The sequence below is a fragment of the Physella acuta genome, unplaced genomic scaffold (assembly GCF_028476545.2).
Source record: "Physella acuta isolate Inbredline_101_S28 unplaced genomic scaffold, ASM2847654v3 ptg000164l, whole genome shotgun sequence".
In the NCBI taxonomy this organism is placed as follows: Eukaryota; Metazoa; Mollusca; class Gastropoda; family Physidae; genus Physella; species Physella acuta.
The window spans coordinates 1,107,142-1,123,434 of NW_026731683.1; the positions used below are offsets into that span (position 1 = coordinate 1,107,142).

Consider the following 16,293-nt stretch of genomic DNA (forward strand, 5'->3'; position numbering starts at 1 on the left):
GGATTGGATCAAACCAAAACTATTGGTGAAAAAATGCATCCACTATTAATTACTAGGACAGGAGGTCGGCGTGGTCGGGTCGGTTAAGCTCATGGTTGCTAAACCAATAAGTCCAGAGTTCTATCCAAAACCCGGGCAAATGAGGCTCAATAGCTGGGGACAGCAATTTTTCTAGGAGAGACAACTCCAAAATCAAACAACTGCTGCCTTGTAGTTTGTTCTTGGTTGGACAAAGGCTATGGAAGCAAATCCAAAAAGAAAAGCCGTCTGAAATCTGAGTCCATGGCCTAAATGGCGCATAACAAGTTGACACGTATACTTAATTGTGTTGGAGGGAATCTCTTTCAACACAAAAAATTAAAAAAGAAGAAGAAAAGAAGAATTACTAGGACAAGTAAAAGAATTCAACATCTATCTATCTACCATATTTTTTTTTTCTTAACACATTTTAGGACAACAAACTGCAAAATTAAGAAAGATTATTTAATATCCTTTGAATACATTAACAATTTTCTTAAAGTTTAACAAACTTGTCAAAATATTTTCTTAACACATAACTAAAAACAGCATCTTTTAAATCTTTACAGAAATTTCCTTCACAATTTTCTTTTACATTATAAATTATTTCAACATTTTAAAACATCACAGCACATAAATTAATCCAAAGATGGTCTTTAAAAATCTTATATAAATATCTGGAAACCAATATAATCTTCTAGAGCTAGAATCTATTGTATATTTAACTAATTCAAACATTTTGATAAAGCCTTACTACAAGTATATAAAGTATATAGCTGGTAACCAACACACACATTTAAAATATGAAAGCACATTGTACAGCACTATTTACATTTATGTGATGGTGTACTTCACTGATAGTGTTAACAATAAACATTGCTAAGAAAATGAGACCAAAAAAATAAATGCAGTGTTATATTTTAAAAAAAAACTAAATTTGTTTTTATGGAATGCATTTAACATCAAGATTAGCAAAGTAATAAAAACATCTTTCTTTTTCATGCTCCCTAGTTAATTTGCTATATTTAAGTGTTCAACAAACATTTTTAGCATAATTAACCAGAAATTCTTCAATATTCAAATTGATGCTAACAATATGAATTTCCAAAAAATGGTTAGCATATTAGCTACAAGCTAATTAGTCTTAAGAGAAAAAAAAATTGAAATATACTATAATAAAGAAGACCAACTAATTTTAACTAAAAATCATAAATAAATTGAAAATTTTGTAAGAATATGCCCAGAAGTAGTAGCTTAAGTATATATGCCAAAAAATGTGTCTAAGATAGTGTGTTTAGAATGCTTAAAGACGTGTTCAGTTTCTTATATTTTATATCAAAATAAAAAGTTACTAAGAAAAAAAATATATTCACACTTTCTAAACCAAGTGATTCCCCCACATTGTATATAAGAATCCATCTAGGGAAAAGAGGCAAAACATATTCAGGACGGACTTGCAAATATATTTTAATGCTAACATTGTATTTTCACCTAGGTTACAAAGTATACAATCTAGAATATACACACACACAAAATTTTAATTTAATTTCAAACAAATTTCTTAAATCAACATAGTATTGAAGCTGGCAATGTGTTAATTATTTGTGGATTTTTAAATTAGAATTTTAGGCATTTAATTTAACTTGTGAACCAAAGAAATTTCAATTTTTTTCTATTACTGATGGGAAAAAATGCATTTGGTATCCTAGAATATTTAGAGTAAATACACTTCAGAGGCTAAAATTTAGTTTGGTAAAAGTGTTCTAGAATATTTAGAGAAAATTAACTTCATAAGCTAAAATTCAACAAACACATGCATTAATCCAATATATATTTTTATCTGAATTTATATGAATTCTTTTTTAAACAACTTTTTATAAACATTTAGCAAAAAAAAATGTAATAACAGTAACATGTAATTCTCATGTTTACATTTTCTTACTTGATAACATGGAGAAAAAAATCATGGAACGCTTCAGAAATTCTCATTGCTGAGATATAGTTACAATATTCACATATATTTTTTTTTAAAAATAGTAAATTCCAAACTAGTACCACAATATTTTGGCCAAATATAAAATCCATTTGGCTTTTTGAAAACATTAAATTAAAAATGAACAGCTTTTGAAATGTGAAGTAACTGAAGCTGAGAACTGTAACTAACAAACAAAATGATATGCAGTGGGTGAGTTCAGCAATCAGCTCTAGTGACAGTAAATCACACTTCTAGTACATGTTTAAAGCAAGCACTTAACATAAATTATATATAACAAACATTTTCTCACTATAGTTTAAAGTTTAGGATAATTTTATACACAATATGCTTATATCAGATCATTTTTGTATGTCTATTTTGTTTTTAAAATCGTAAGAGAATTTTTTCTATTTTTAAAACTCAAAACGTCGTCATGGTTACAATATAAGTTACAACATACTCTATTAAAAGAAATTTTAACTGCTTTCTGCTACCCAGATTAGGGTTTAAAAACATTGCAAACAGTCTGCAATACAACAGAAAGACAAACAATTGCTTTAAATTAAAAGTAATCACAGAAAAAATAAGTGTGTGCTCTTGTGCATTTGATACGTGCAGCTAAAAAAATTTCTGAACACCTTATTATGAGACGCTTCATGCAATCAAGTTACTAAAAGAAATTTTTTTTATAACTGTCATGCATACATCATGGTTCATCAAATTTTACACAATGACAAACCTAAAGGTTTTGACATCAAAGTAAAGAACTGTACCTGATATCAATCATTAAGACTTTTAATAACATAAATGGCTGAATATATCTTTCTCAAAACTAAAGTGAATGCTAACACTTTAATTGCAAAATCATTTTATGATGTGACTTTAAAATAAAAATATGAGTTCAAAATCCCTGACATTAAAATGCATACCACTTTATCAAAGTACAAAAACTAACTGGAAAAAAATAACATTCAAAACACTGTTTATAAAAAACATCTAAGAAAATTCTTTATAGTAATTTTTCTAATATATTCATACAAGCTTTAATCACAACAGCATAGTTGAAAAAAAAGTTCCCTTTTTAAAAATAAAGAATAAAAGCAGTATCTCATTTCTACCGAATTAGCTAAATAAATTATACGTGTATTTCCCTTTGCTATCGGTTTAATTCTTCATATTTGGTAATAAATAAACACAAATGTATTTCACTTATAAATCAAAATGTATGTAGTTTCATAAAATTAATTTGATTAATCATTATTCTTTAAAATTAATATGATTTAATTCACACTTAAAGCTTTAAAATCTAATTTAGTTCTTAGTTTTCAACAGTCTAGGTAAAAAACATTAACGTTCCTTTCTGTTCACTTGGTCAGGATATTAAGCAAATTTAAGTTATGTGTCTTTACATATCCCAACTGTTTGTAATTAATGAGTCTCCCTCATACCAACTACTTGTGCATATGATGGTGGTAGTCCTGCAACTTTGACATTTCCAGTTGATGCCTGGTTGTAGGGTGGTGGGGTGCCTAAGTGGGGCTCATACATTTCATTACCATTACGTGTAAATCGTATAGTCGTAAAGTCTTGATGCGCAGCCTTGAATAAACAAACACGAAAAATTATTAAACACAGGGTGTAGATTTTAAGTTATCAAACAGGTAGCGTAAATTTGATGTTATTAAACATGTAGGCTAGCGTAAATTTGAAGTAATTATAATTACAAGTTTTAAACTACATGTTAATCATTTGGGAACAGGGCATTTCCCCCCTGTCAATTACCCCCCTGACATTTCCCCCCTGTCAATTACCCCCTGCCCAGTAGGACATTACCCCCCAGGGACAGGGTTAGAGTTAGGGCTAGGTTTAGGGCTAGGGTTAGGGCTAAGATTAGGGTTAGGGCTAGAGCTAGTGTTAGGGTTGTGTCTAGCATTGGTTTTGTGTGGGGTAATTGACAGGGGTGTATTTGCTCTGGGAGGGGGGGGGGGGTAAATACGGGGGGGGGGGGGTAATGTCCTGTAGCCAATCATTTAAAGTAACACATACAAATAGAACAGAACAATATTAAAATACAAATTAATTGCTTAGTTTTCCTAACCATTGAGTCCACTTCCTGCAGGGGTGAATAACTGTAGCCACTTATTATTATAGTTCCATTTGAAAGAAGTCTGTACCTCCACAGACATGCACACAGTGATAAAAGAAACATGAAGAAGAGAACTCCACACCTGCAAGAGTTTATTAATTTATAACAATTTATAAGTTATAATCAATACAAATTTATTATTTTAAAGAAAATGGAAGTTGAATACACAAGAAAATATGATAGGCTATATAGTAGTGCCTACAATCTTAATCTTGATTTTATAAAAACATTCTAAAGTGATAAAATTTTTTGAAAAGAGTAAGTCTCAAACTGAAATTATACAAGACCGTACACACAGTAATTAATTTAAAGCCAATGCAATAATTTATATCCACAATATAATGTTTAATAGTTAATTGAATTAAACTAAAATAAACCTACATTACAAAAATAATATGCAGTAATTTTTAAAATAAGTAGGCCTACATAGTTTTTTTAAAGATTGTATAGAAGTAGTTGAAGTTTAGAACATTCTTTACCAGAAATACCAAAGATCCCAAACTTTGTAGGATGGACAGCATGTATTGTCTCCACAGCAATATTCTTCTTCAGTGCATCTGAATATAAGGGCAATTTTAACATTTTTTTCAAAACATTAGGGTGTTAAATTTAAACATTAAACTTGCCTGTTTCAAGATTTAACTTATGTTTGTAGTTTATGCTTGTGTATGTTTTGTGTCTGCGGTTATGTTTGCCTAAATGCCTTACATTTGGGGTTTAGTTGGTTGTGGTTAGGGTTAAGTTAAGATTTATAGTTAGGCCAGCGCAGGGCCTGGCCAGGACGGCTATTATATATATATATATATATATATATATATATATATATATATATATATACACACACATACAGTTACTTACTTATCATTGTCACAATAATAGCAATCGACCTGAAAAAGATAAAAATATTTTATAGGCTTATTAATAATTGTCAAATGAAAAAGTATAGAACAGTGTACAGCGAAAGTGTAATTAACAATTAAGAGATGTGACACCATTATGTATTGACTATTGAAGACTAATTTCCAAATGCTATTTTTGTGCTTTAAAGTATTATGAATAATTATAATTAATAATTCTAAACGAATACTCTTCTTGCCTTAATTCAGTATATTTCTTTTTTACTTACTAAACTTATTTAGGCAGTAGCCAAGACAATATGTATGCTACCATATAATTTTATTCTTTTAAGCTTAAGAGACGTACATTAAGAATTAGCCCTATAGTTAATTTGATAGGCCTTCTTAGTAAATTAAATGAGTCTAGATTTGGTCACCAAGTAAGTATTATATATTATTATATTACTAATAATTAAAGGCCTACTAAACCTATAGAGTAGGCTAAAGATCGATAATATATGGGCCAAAAAAATTAATTTAAAACATTAGGTCTAATATTTGATAGGCTTATTAATCCATTTTCAATTTTATTTTGAAATTAACTGAAATGATCATATAATTTAAGTTAATTAACTATAATAGTTTTGCTATACTGTTGGGAAAGCTCTAGAGAAAACATAAGGAAATTTCAAAGACCATGACGTCACATAGAACATATAGGAAGTTTTCAAAACAAAACGAAATATATACAGTTCTAGAGCCAAAAAAGTACACTCAATTAAATGATGTAATTGATTCTAGAGTAAACATATAATTAAAAAGTAATTGCCTTAAAAAAATCCACAATAATAATGACATCATCTATACTTGATTATAAAGACACTAACATTACCACCTAATTTATTTGTCTAATCTAAAAAGTGATCTGCATACAGTTTCTTTCAGGCATTTCTTTAAGGAGATTTTACGTTTCCGGATAAATTTGAATTTGAGGTAATTTTAGTTTTGGTTTCAGTTTAGATACTGTCGATTTCAGTATTTGTTAATGTCAAATGGAAGCTAATTCTTTACTTTAACTAGGGCCTATATAAAAGATAAAATCACTCAAAATGTCTGTATTGAATACATTTTTGTTTTTGATGAGATTGTTTATATAAGGCCCCTATTGTTTTGAGTTTATAATATTTAATTCATACAAAAAGCAAGGTGGTTAGTTGAGGACAAGCCCGGAGTTCATTCTCCTAGCGAACTATTGTTCAGATCAAGTATCCACCAGTATAGATCTCAGAAAAGGCAACATTAGTCAACAAGTCATCAACTTATAATTACTAATACTTATTAACACAGAAGACAGAAGGAACAGTGAACACTGATCAGTCATTAATTACAATTATTATTAGTCATTGAGTTCATTGAGTCATTAGTTATCATTAGTATTTTAGTTTAGTAAGCTTAGTAATAGTAGTTTAGTATTTAGTAAGTTTACTTAGTAGCCTAATCATTAGTTTAGTTAGTTAGTTAGGCATGCCGTGGTGGTAGGATAAAACTAAGCCACACTGCTAGATTTGGGTCATTTACCTACAATTAATTACTAGATCTAAAAGTATAACAAAGAGCACAAAGAAAAACTCAGTCAAACTGATTCAACCCAACCAAAGAAAGAGGAAGAGGTCAGTTGTGATTTTTTTCTTTCTTACACTCAAACGAGTAGGCCTAAATATATTATTATTATATTCAATATTCATGTCAAATAGGCCCTACTAATTATTAACTATGTAGGTTAAAGGGTTTTAATTTTAAAAACACAAATTTAAAATCGCGTAAATTACTCACTGCTTCGATAAACGTTAAAAACACGAAGAAAGAAAGTTGCACCGTTCTTTCTGTTTTGGGAGCCATCTTTACGACCTTTGAACTATCAGCTGGAGCGATAGTGCTGTCCTCGATCATTATAAAAAATTATGAGTTACCTCTCTTTAATAATTAACTTCACTGTTTTACTGTATGCCCTCTGTCAGATTTTAAAGCAAATGTAAACGTTATATATCTAATCTTTTAATTAAACCTTTTAACTTAGCCTTTTTTTCACAATAGCAATAATAGAAAACATTCCAATTGTTAAGTTTATCTTTTCTCTAATAATAAAATAAGGGAAATACAATGCCAAACATTGTTCTCTGACCTGATTGAATTAGAATACGTTGAACACATCTGCTTTTGTATTTGAAATAGATTAACCACGCCGCCCCCCCCCCCCCGAACAAAACAGAATTTAAATAGAAAATATCTACTTTTACCAGTTTCAGCCCTCCCCCCCCCCCCCCCCTGAGAATTCAATCAGGCTGCGAAAATGTCAAGTGATCAAGCCCATACCCCCCCCCCCCCCCCCCCTGGAGAAAAAAAGTCAGAAAGAAACAGTCTGAATGATTGAGGATTAGCGGCCAAAAGTAGAAAACGGGTCTAAATTATAGATATCGGGTCTGCGTTTAGCCTTTGCGACCTGTGTTTCTTTCAAACTTTTTTCTCTCCCGGGGATGGGGGCGCTGAAATTTTCGGGGGTGATGGGGGCGGACTAAATTTTACGGGGATGGGAGGGGGGCGGAAACTGGTAAAAGTAAATATTTTCTATAGAAATTCTATTTTGTTCGATGGGACGGTAGACATTCTACAGGGTGCTCATCCCCCCCCCCCCTCCCCCTCCCCTGAAGAGTTGCTGAAAGAAACTCAGAATTCGACTTTTGTCAAGTTTACAAGGTTACTATATTTACTATCCATGTGCATTAATTACGTATAGATTTCATAGATCAAGGTTGCCAGATAAAGTATTGTGGTAATGTCTACATTTAGCGTCTATACAATAGAATAGGATGGCGTCATTGATGGTTGCATAAAATATAGAATTAAGAATCGAATTCCGAAAACGATACTCAATAATAATAACGTCATTGATAATAGAGACAAAAAATAAATAAACGCCTAATTTAATTGTCTAACTTTAGAAGTGAATGTTAAATACAGAAAACAAATGCCAGAAAAGTAAAAAAAAAATGCGTTTGTATCAGTATTACGGTTGGGATTATTAGGCGTTTTATTTCAAGTTAAATATCCGGATCCGGTTAAAGTGCCGATTCTGGATAAAAATCCGTTTTCAGTTATATTTTCCGTTTCCAGTTAAATTTGAAGTTTAGGTAGTGCTTTTAGTTTTGGTTTCGGTTTAGAGAAAAAGACAACACCAACATAGCGCCCGTTGTATGTCTCCCTCAACAGGCCATGTATCCAGTGTTTCTTCCAGACTTTTTCTCCGGGGGGGGGGGGGCACTTAAAATTTTCGGGGGGGGGGGCGGTAGACTTTCTTCGGGGGGGGGGGGGCGGACACTGTTAAAAGTATATATTTTCTATATAAATTATATAAATTTCATTTCGTTCGGGGGGCGGTAAAAAAATTTCGTGGGGGGCTTCGCCCCCCCCCCCCCCCCCCGAAGAGATGCCTGGAAGAAACTCTGCATGTATCTAGTGTTTAATAATTTTCCTTTTAGCACACACTCACAACACAATCTACTCTCACGAGTCTACACCGCTTTATATATCATCAACATCCACACCACACTACTGACCATCCACACACACAGAACACGATACTCATATCAACACCACACTGCGCGGCATCAGCATCATGCACATCCACATCTACACCACACTGCCCGTTATTCACAGCCACCTGTTACACACGAACTCTTTGCCCGTCAACATTGTCGTTGTCCAAAAAAAAAATTTTTTTAAATCTGGTGCACTTTAATCGTTTTTCTTTTAAATTTACAAATGTCATACTGCATTAGTTATTAAACGATTAGCATTACGTAAACAAGTAAGCCATTGAAAACCATAATGTAACCGTACTTTGAACTCAGCTACTGTGTCACCCATCTGATGTAATGAAGCCTTATGTGAACCAGTAATCTCGTGATTATCATAGACGAATATTTGAATCGATCTCACCTTTACGTACTTACATCCTGATGATGACAAAAGCGTGTACTCAGTGTACTCTCAGCTCTGAAGTGTACCTGACTCTCGTTAGGGAAAGTAAAGGCGGTTGGTCTTAGTGCTGACCACACTACCTCGTCATATGTCTAGGTCACTGAAAAAGGTTAACTCTATTCCACGTGCACCATGCACTGTCAGGTTTTAAGTGTACAGTGCACCTATCGTTATTTTTCATGCTTTCTAAGGCATGCATCTGGTCTAAGTACATAACTAACTGCCATTATTGAAAAAAAAATCATTCAACGACTCCAACCAAATGCGGAAAACGGAATTATTTTTTTTAATAAATAAGAACACATTTTAAATTCTACACACACCGATGTACGAGCATTTTACTTACCTATTCCTTTAGCCCCTAGTTAAATAAAGCGGGAGTGATCTCCCCTAAACTTTCTCGAATATTCTTATATAACGCTAGGGGGATGGCAACTCGGGATATAGACATGATTTTAGATAAGTTTTTACATACTTAAGCTTTTTTAAAAATAGAATAGAATCTCGGGTGAAAAAGAATTGCGCACCAAGTGAACGGCAAACAATATGTTTCTAATAGTGCGTAGTATTAGTACTTCATTAATTCATATGCGTTTTTTGATCGGAAATATCGTAAAGTACTACTTCCGGTCGACGACAATTACTCAAAATTTGACAGATCTTTTACTTATATGTGAAATTTCGTTTATTTATGTGAAACAGTACTCAAGTTATAGGCTTTTGAAAAACCAAAAGTAAAATAAATTCCACTTCCGGTTACCGAAAATCGCTAAAAAGTTGATACAGATATGCACATTCTGATATAATACTCTTATATGAAATTTCATCAACCTATCTGTAACCGTTCTCAAGTTATCGTGTCCACAGACATACACACACATACTAACACAAAGAGGAAATGGCGATGAATCGGGCACACGCTAAGGGAGGACGATGGCGATAGAGCTTTGGAGTGGAACGCCCCAGGAAGACATGGCGACGCAGAGGTCGACACGGAAAGACATTGCGACGCAGGGGTCGACACGGAAAGACATGGCGACGCAGGAGTCGACACGGAAAGACATGACGACGCAGGGGTCGATCCAGAAAGACATGGCGACACAGGGGTCGACAGACATGGCGACGCAGGGGTCGACACAGGAAGACATGGCAATGTAGCTTGCTGGCGGAGGATGAACGGATAGGAAGGAACTGGGGAAGAGCTGAAAGGACTGGCAGAAGAGAGTGGAGAATGGAAAGTTTTGACAGAGACCCTATGCTCCGAAAGGAACGAAAATAAAAAATGATCATGATGTGAGATTTCAATCAATAAATTGAAGTGTCTATCAAAATAGCACGTAGGGATAGCAGGAATACTATGTATTCGGTATTCTATAACAGTCATATCAAGACTTAAGCAATTTCAAAACGCCCCTAATGCTGTTTCACAATATTTCATCAGTTTGCGATGATTATAGATTCTGCTGGCTATAGGCCAGTGTTTCTTCCAGACTTTTTTCTCCGGGGGGGGGGGGGGGCACTTGAAATTTTCGGGGGGGGGGGGGGGCGGTAGACTTTCTTCGGGGGGGGGGGGGGGCGGACACTGTTAAAAGTATATATTTTCTATATAAATTATATAAATTTCATTTCGTTCGGGGGGGGGGGGGGGGGGCGGTAAAAAATTTTCGCATACGAAAGATTTACACAACAACAAGTAAACGTCTATAGAATGATATAGATATGTTATACTTCTGGTGAAGGCGGGGTCGGACTTAAGTGAAATGTTGACGAGGGGAGGGGGGGGGGGGGGGAGTGTGACACCACAATTTTGCATTATAAAAAGTATTTTTTTAAACTAGGTATTAGCAGTTATTTGGCAATTTATGGCTTTTTGTAAATTTTAATTAAACCTAATTCAACACAATTAATCTCTACCAAGGTAAATAAATATTTTAAAGTAAGAAACTAGATAACATTTTTAGAACGAAATCGCTTTTTTAGGTTGAAATGTTATTAATTTTAGGAGGGCGTGGAGTTGGGGGGGGGGGGGGGGTGTCTGAATTTTTACGACGAAAGAAACGAAGAGTAAAAATCGACCAAAAAATGCGTGAAATTATTTATTGACGATTCGTTCAGCTAATGTAGAACTGTGATTTTGTGCAGAAGTTGTTTTGCGATTTTTTTGTGTGTTTTTCTTTAAATTATACGCCATATTAATTTGCAGCATGGATTTAATTTAGCTAAAAGTTCAAATTGCGACGGGATGAATTCCCTAACCTTTTACCCAATCTTTCTAATTAAATTAATTTATAAAATATAGGCCACAATCTTTAAAATATTCGCACTTTATAGGGACCAAATTTTTAAGCGTTAACACAACACTTTATTTTGCATTATAAATTGAATTTTGGAAAATAATAATACTTTCGTGTTAAAAATACACTTCAAAAAATTTGAAAAATTTGAAAAATTTTGGCATTTTATCGATCAAATCATTAATCGTGTACCCGAATTTTTCATTTTCATAAAAATGTGTATGCTGGAAAAATTTCTTCCAAGGCAGTAGCTCCACCATCCCGCCACGACCCAAAGACCAAAGTAAAACAACGCCATTATCAATATTTGGCCGCGTGCGGGGGTGTAACTAAAACAAGCTGTGGGGGCCAATCGATAGGAACACGGAGTTTGATTCTCCAAGTTGTCGCACGCGCTGCTAGCTGCCCCGCTCAACAAAACTGATCTTTTTCAGCAGAGACCTCGCAACATTCAGCACACAGTTCCTCACATCTGAGGAACTCTTTTGTAGTTTCGGTTTTCTTTTGTTCAAAGATTTTAAAGTTATATTATTTAAGTATTTAGATCTATTTATTTTATAAAAACAATTTTTTTATCTTTATATAGAATTTTTTTTTTTAAATTAGAAAATCTCAACAAAAAAAATACTATTATTGAAAAATAAAGTAAAAATATTTTGAAGACAGTTATGATTGAACGTTTTATCATATGCAGTTACTAGCGACTGGGTTTTTAAAAATCTGATCTACGTTTGATGTTGGCATGGGGGATACGCTGTTGATGTCCTAACCTGGTTAATCGGTTTATAATACTGAAGACTTTCGACAACCTGAAGCAGTTCTCTATATTACCTGGAGTCCGTACGAAGATTTCCGTCTACACAGAGTCTAGGAACTAAACGAAGACGTCCACCTACCAGGAGTCTTAGGACAAGAGGAAGGAGCTCTACTAGAGTCTGGAAACTAGACAAGAAGATATACAGAGTCTAGGAACAAGACAAGAAGATATCCGTCTACGTGAGTCTGAGGACTAGACAAAAAATATTTTCGTCTACACCGAGTCTTCGAACTAGACAAGAAGATATCCATCTACCCAAAGTCTGCGACTAGAACAAAGCAAACCTCCATCTAACCGGAGTCTGGGCTAAAGAAAGCATATTCTCGTCTAACGGAGTCTGGGGCTAAAGAAAGCATATTCTCGTCTAACGGAGTCTGTGGCTAAAGAAAGCAGATTCTCGTCTAACGGAGTCTGGGCTAAAGAAAGCATATTCTCGTCTAACCGGAGTCTGTGGCTAAAGAAAGCATATTCTCGTCTAACGGAGTCTGGGGCTGGAGGAAGCAGTTCCTGGTGTGGGCGGTCTGGTCGTATAAGGCAGATTTGATGTTCACGGCAAGCAGACATTTCTCCAACAACTCTTGGCGCCCCATCTCTTCTCGACTGTAGCCCGGGACCCGCGGCCTAGCTGCCCATGCTTGAAGTATGCGCATGATATTGATGCTTGGGGTGAGTACGTTACATAGTTTGCCTGAAATATACAACATAGTTTGAGTATCTTTCGACATTCTTAACATTGCGCTTAGTACTGAAATATACACCGTGGTTTTAGGATTTTTCTAAATTCATTGATTATAGTACTGAAATATACACCGCAGTTTTAGGATTTTTCTAAATTCATTGATTATAGTACTGAAATATACACCGCAGTTTTAGGATTTTTCTAAATTCATTGATTATAGTACTGAAATATACACCGCAGTTTTAGGATTTTTCTAAATTCGTTGATAACAGTACTGAAATATACACCGGGGTTTTAGGATTTTTCTAAATTCATTGATAACAGTACTGAAATATACACCGGGGTTTTAGGAGTTTTCTAAATTTATTGATAATAGTACTGAAATATACACCGGGCTTTTAGGAGTTTTCTAAATTGACTAGGCATGCTGCCCAGCTTCGCTTAGGCTTTCGAAAACATTGAGAATTTGAATGCTTAATTAATTCGCCAGAGGGTCGGTCTACGACCTCAGGAGTTATGAAGAGGTTCCTCCGTGGACATTTTTTTCGATTTATAGCTCATATAAGGCGCCGGTCAGTCGAGGTCAGTGTTGACCCCCTCATCGTAGACTTTTCGGCCAACCGGCCCTCGTGTTCTGTCGTCCCAAGGCAAGATCGTGCCAAATTTGAAGCGCCTGCGGCGCCGGGAAGTACCCTATCGAACACCCGACAACTTTGCTTTATATATTATAGAGATTAGCAAATTGCATAGATAAACAAAGATTTCAATAAAGTAATTAAGGCCTGAAATACTTTAGTATAGAAATGTATTGTTTGAATAGATTCTAGATCTAGGTAGGGTCTACATCTGTGTAAGTCTAGTTTCTCCGTAGATCTAGATCATCTAGATCTAGAATCCTAATAGAATTTTTTTTTTAAGTTTACCCCGAGCAAAATAATAAAAAAAAAAATTTACCAAGTAGACTTGGTGCGTCTCGAACCCGCACCACCTGCGTGGGTTTAAGTACACTATCATCTCCGCTATATAAGCACCTTATAAAACACGGAGAATAAAAGACGTATTTTAAAATCTTAACTTACGCGAATATGCCTATTTTTTCAAATTAATTTTTTCATCCCAAATTAGCCAGTTCCAAACAAAGACTTTGTATAAAATAATTATGTCTTGAAATAGTTTAGTCCTAATATAGACATTTATTTTTGGAATAGATTCTGGAGAAGTTAGAGTCTAAATCTAGATCTTAGCGTCTACGTCTCGATCTAGATCTAGTTATTGCGTAGATTTGTAGATTTAGTGTACGTAGATCTAAATCAAATTTGAATGAAATAGTTCATTTCTTTTGGTGCCCTGTCAAAACGGCCCGGGACAAATCGGCCCCGTCAAAACGGCCCCGTTAATACGACCCCGTCAAATCGACTCCCGACAAACCGACCCCGTCAAAATAGCCCCGTCAAAAGGGCCCCGACTTATTGGCTCCCGTCAAATGGGCTCCCGTCATATTGACTTGCGACATATAGGCTCCCGACATATGGGCTCCCGATATTTAGGCTCCCGACAAATGGACTCCCGACATATTAACCCCTGACAAATAGGCTCAGGACATATTGGCTCCCGACAAAGCGGCTCCCGACATATTGGCTCCCGACATAAGGGCTCAAGACAAATGGGCTCCCGGCAAATGGGCTCACGACATTTTGGCTACCGACAAATGGGCTCCCGACATATTGGCTCCCGGCAATTGGGCTCCCGACAAAATGACTCCCGACATATTGGCTCCAGAAAAATGAATGATATGACCACTATTGGCATAAAAGTAACCATTGTGTCCTACCTCCAATACCACCATAACCTCTTTTTAATGCCCAAATGAAATTATTTTTTCATGAACCAACATTTATTCACAAACAAATCGAGCCCTTAACAGCTAAATTCCACCAATTCTAAAGTTTTGATAATGTTTAATTTACAACAGAAAAGATCTGTTGCTTAAAAGCGAGCACAGAAGTGTAAATGTATGATATACATGATGTTAACATGATAACAGCATTTTGTTTTGATAACCTACAAGCACAGTGGCGTAGCGAGGTTGGGTGTCACCCGGTGCGGCACTTAATGGTGTCACCCCCCCCCCCCCCCCCAGAGGCGTTGCGACCCTTCCCGGGGACAAACTTTCAAGTTTTCGATTTGCACCCCCCCCCCAAACTTTCGATTTGCACCCCCACCCCCTCAACTTTTTCTCTATATATTTTGCTATTTTTTGCCTTGGTGTCACCCGGTGCGGTCCGCACCCCCCCCCCCCTCGCTACGCCCCTGTACAGGCATATTGCAGTTAGGAAGGTACAGCGTGGACCCTTCTCCCCACACAATGAGTTGGAACAGCCTATATCCGACTCAATTATGGATGTCATAGATAGATGACCCTTAAATTAAAACATACTATATTTTATAATAGATAAACTAGTATAAAAATAAGGCCTGCCGAACAAGAGATGCATACGTTGTATTACATAAGAGTGTTGGATAAGCTAACTCTAAAGAATATTGATGAAGGGGTCCCACTGGCAGATGTCATATTCAATGAGACCGCTTTGCCGGGAGACTTAGTCTCTACAGAAACGGTATTGTCAGTGCAGTGGCGTAGCTAGGATTTTTGGGCCCCTATGCAAAAATTATCAGTGGGCCCCTTCGTCAGCCGTTAGGCCAGTGGCGTCGCTAGGTCGGGTCTCACCCGGTGCGGCACTTCGTATTGTCACCCCCTCCCAGGAAACAAAGTATATATATATATATATATATATATATATATATATATATATATATATATATATATATATATATATATATGTGTGTGTGTGTGTGTGTGTGTCGGCCTACATAAGCCTAAAATTTATATATATGCCACATACTGGTACACGTACGTGTTTAAGCTTTAATCACTGCTGACTTAATAGTAACGATGTTTATCTACAGTCTGTTTATAATACATTGTTTTCTTTATAGTTTACGTTTACGTCGTGGTGTCACACCCCCCCCCCTCTTGATATAATTTTTGATTTGTACTTAGAAGACTATTTAACTTTAACTAATGGATCTGGAAAATGGCATTTCATTCTATAAATTTTACAATTTTTTGCCTTTGGTGTCACCCCCCCCCCCCCCTAAATGGTGTCACCCGTTGCGGTCCGCACCCCCCGCCTCGCCTTCGCTACGCCTCTGCGTTAGGCTACAGAGGAGTTAAACGAAGAGATCAACTTGTACTTACGATGGATATTTTTTAATATATAAATATTCTGAAGGCAACATTTTGTATTTTATATGTCCTGATTTTGTATTTATACTATATTATTATGTTTGCCTACTACTGCTAAAAAGTTTATTTATAGGCTGAATCTCTCAATGTCTTGCACGACAAAGTGATATAGCCTGTAGTGTTATTATAACGATTGGGCTCTGTTTGACCCACAAACACTGAATCCCACTGCCGAAACGGTGG

The 16,293-nt window shown here is 35.4% G+C and overlaps 2 protein-coding genes across 2 annotated transcripts in view; one reads left to right on the top strand and one right to left on the bottom strand.

The window, feature by feature from the left end:
- Window positions 1-1,374: 1,374 nt before the first annotated feature.
- LOC131935981 (uncharacterized) lies at window positions 1,375-6,886 on the bottom strand. The gene is made up of 5 exons (XM_059292761.1): window positions 6,809-6,886; window positions 4,998-5,026; window positions 4,619-4,696; window positions 4,092-4,221; window positions 1,375-3,592 (listed from the first exon to the last, which is right to left on the bottom strand). The coding sequence occupies exons 1-5, from the start codon at window positions 6,872-6,874 to the stop codon at window positions 3,422-3,424; spliced, it is 474 nt and encodes a 157-aa protein (XP_059148744.1). The 5' UTR covers window positions 6,875-6,886; the 3' UTR covers window positions 1,375-3,421.
- Window positions 6,887-12,560: 5,674 nt separating this feature from the next.
- The window catches only part of LOC131935975 (uncharacterized), a 31,398-nt gene continuing 27,665 nt past the window's right edge, over window positions 12,561-16,293 (top strand). The window contains exon 1 of the mRNA XM_059292754.1: window positions 12,561-12,790. Coding sequence (XP_059148737.1) covers window positions 12,767-12,790 — 24 coding nt within the window. The 5' untranslated portion in view covers window positions 12,561-12,766. The remainder of the gene's footprint in view (window positions 12,791-16,293) is intronic.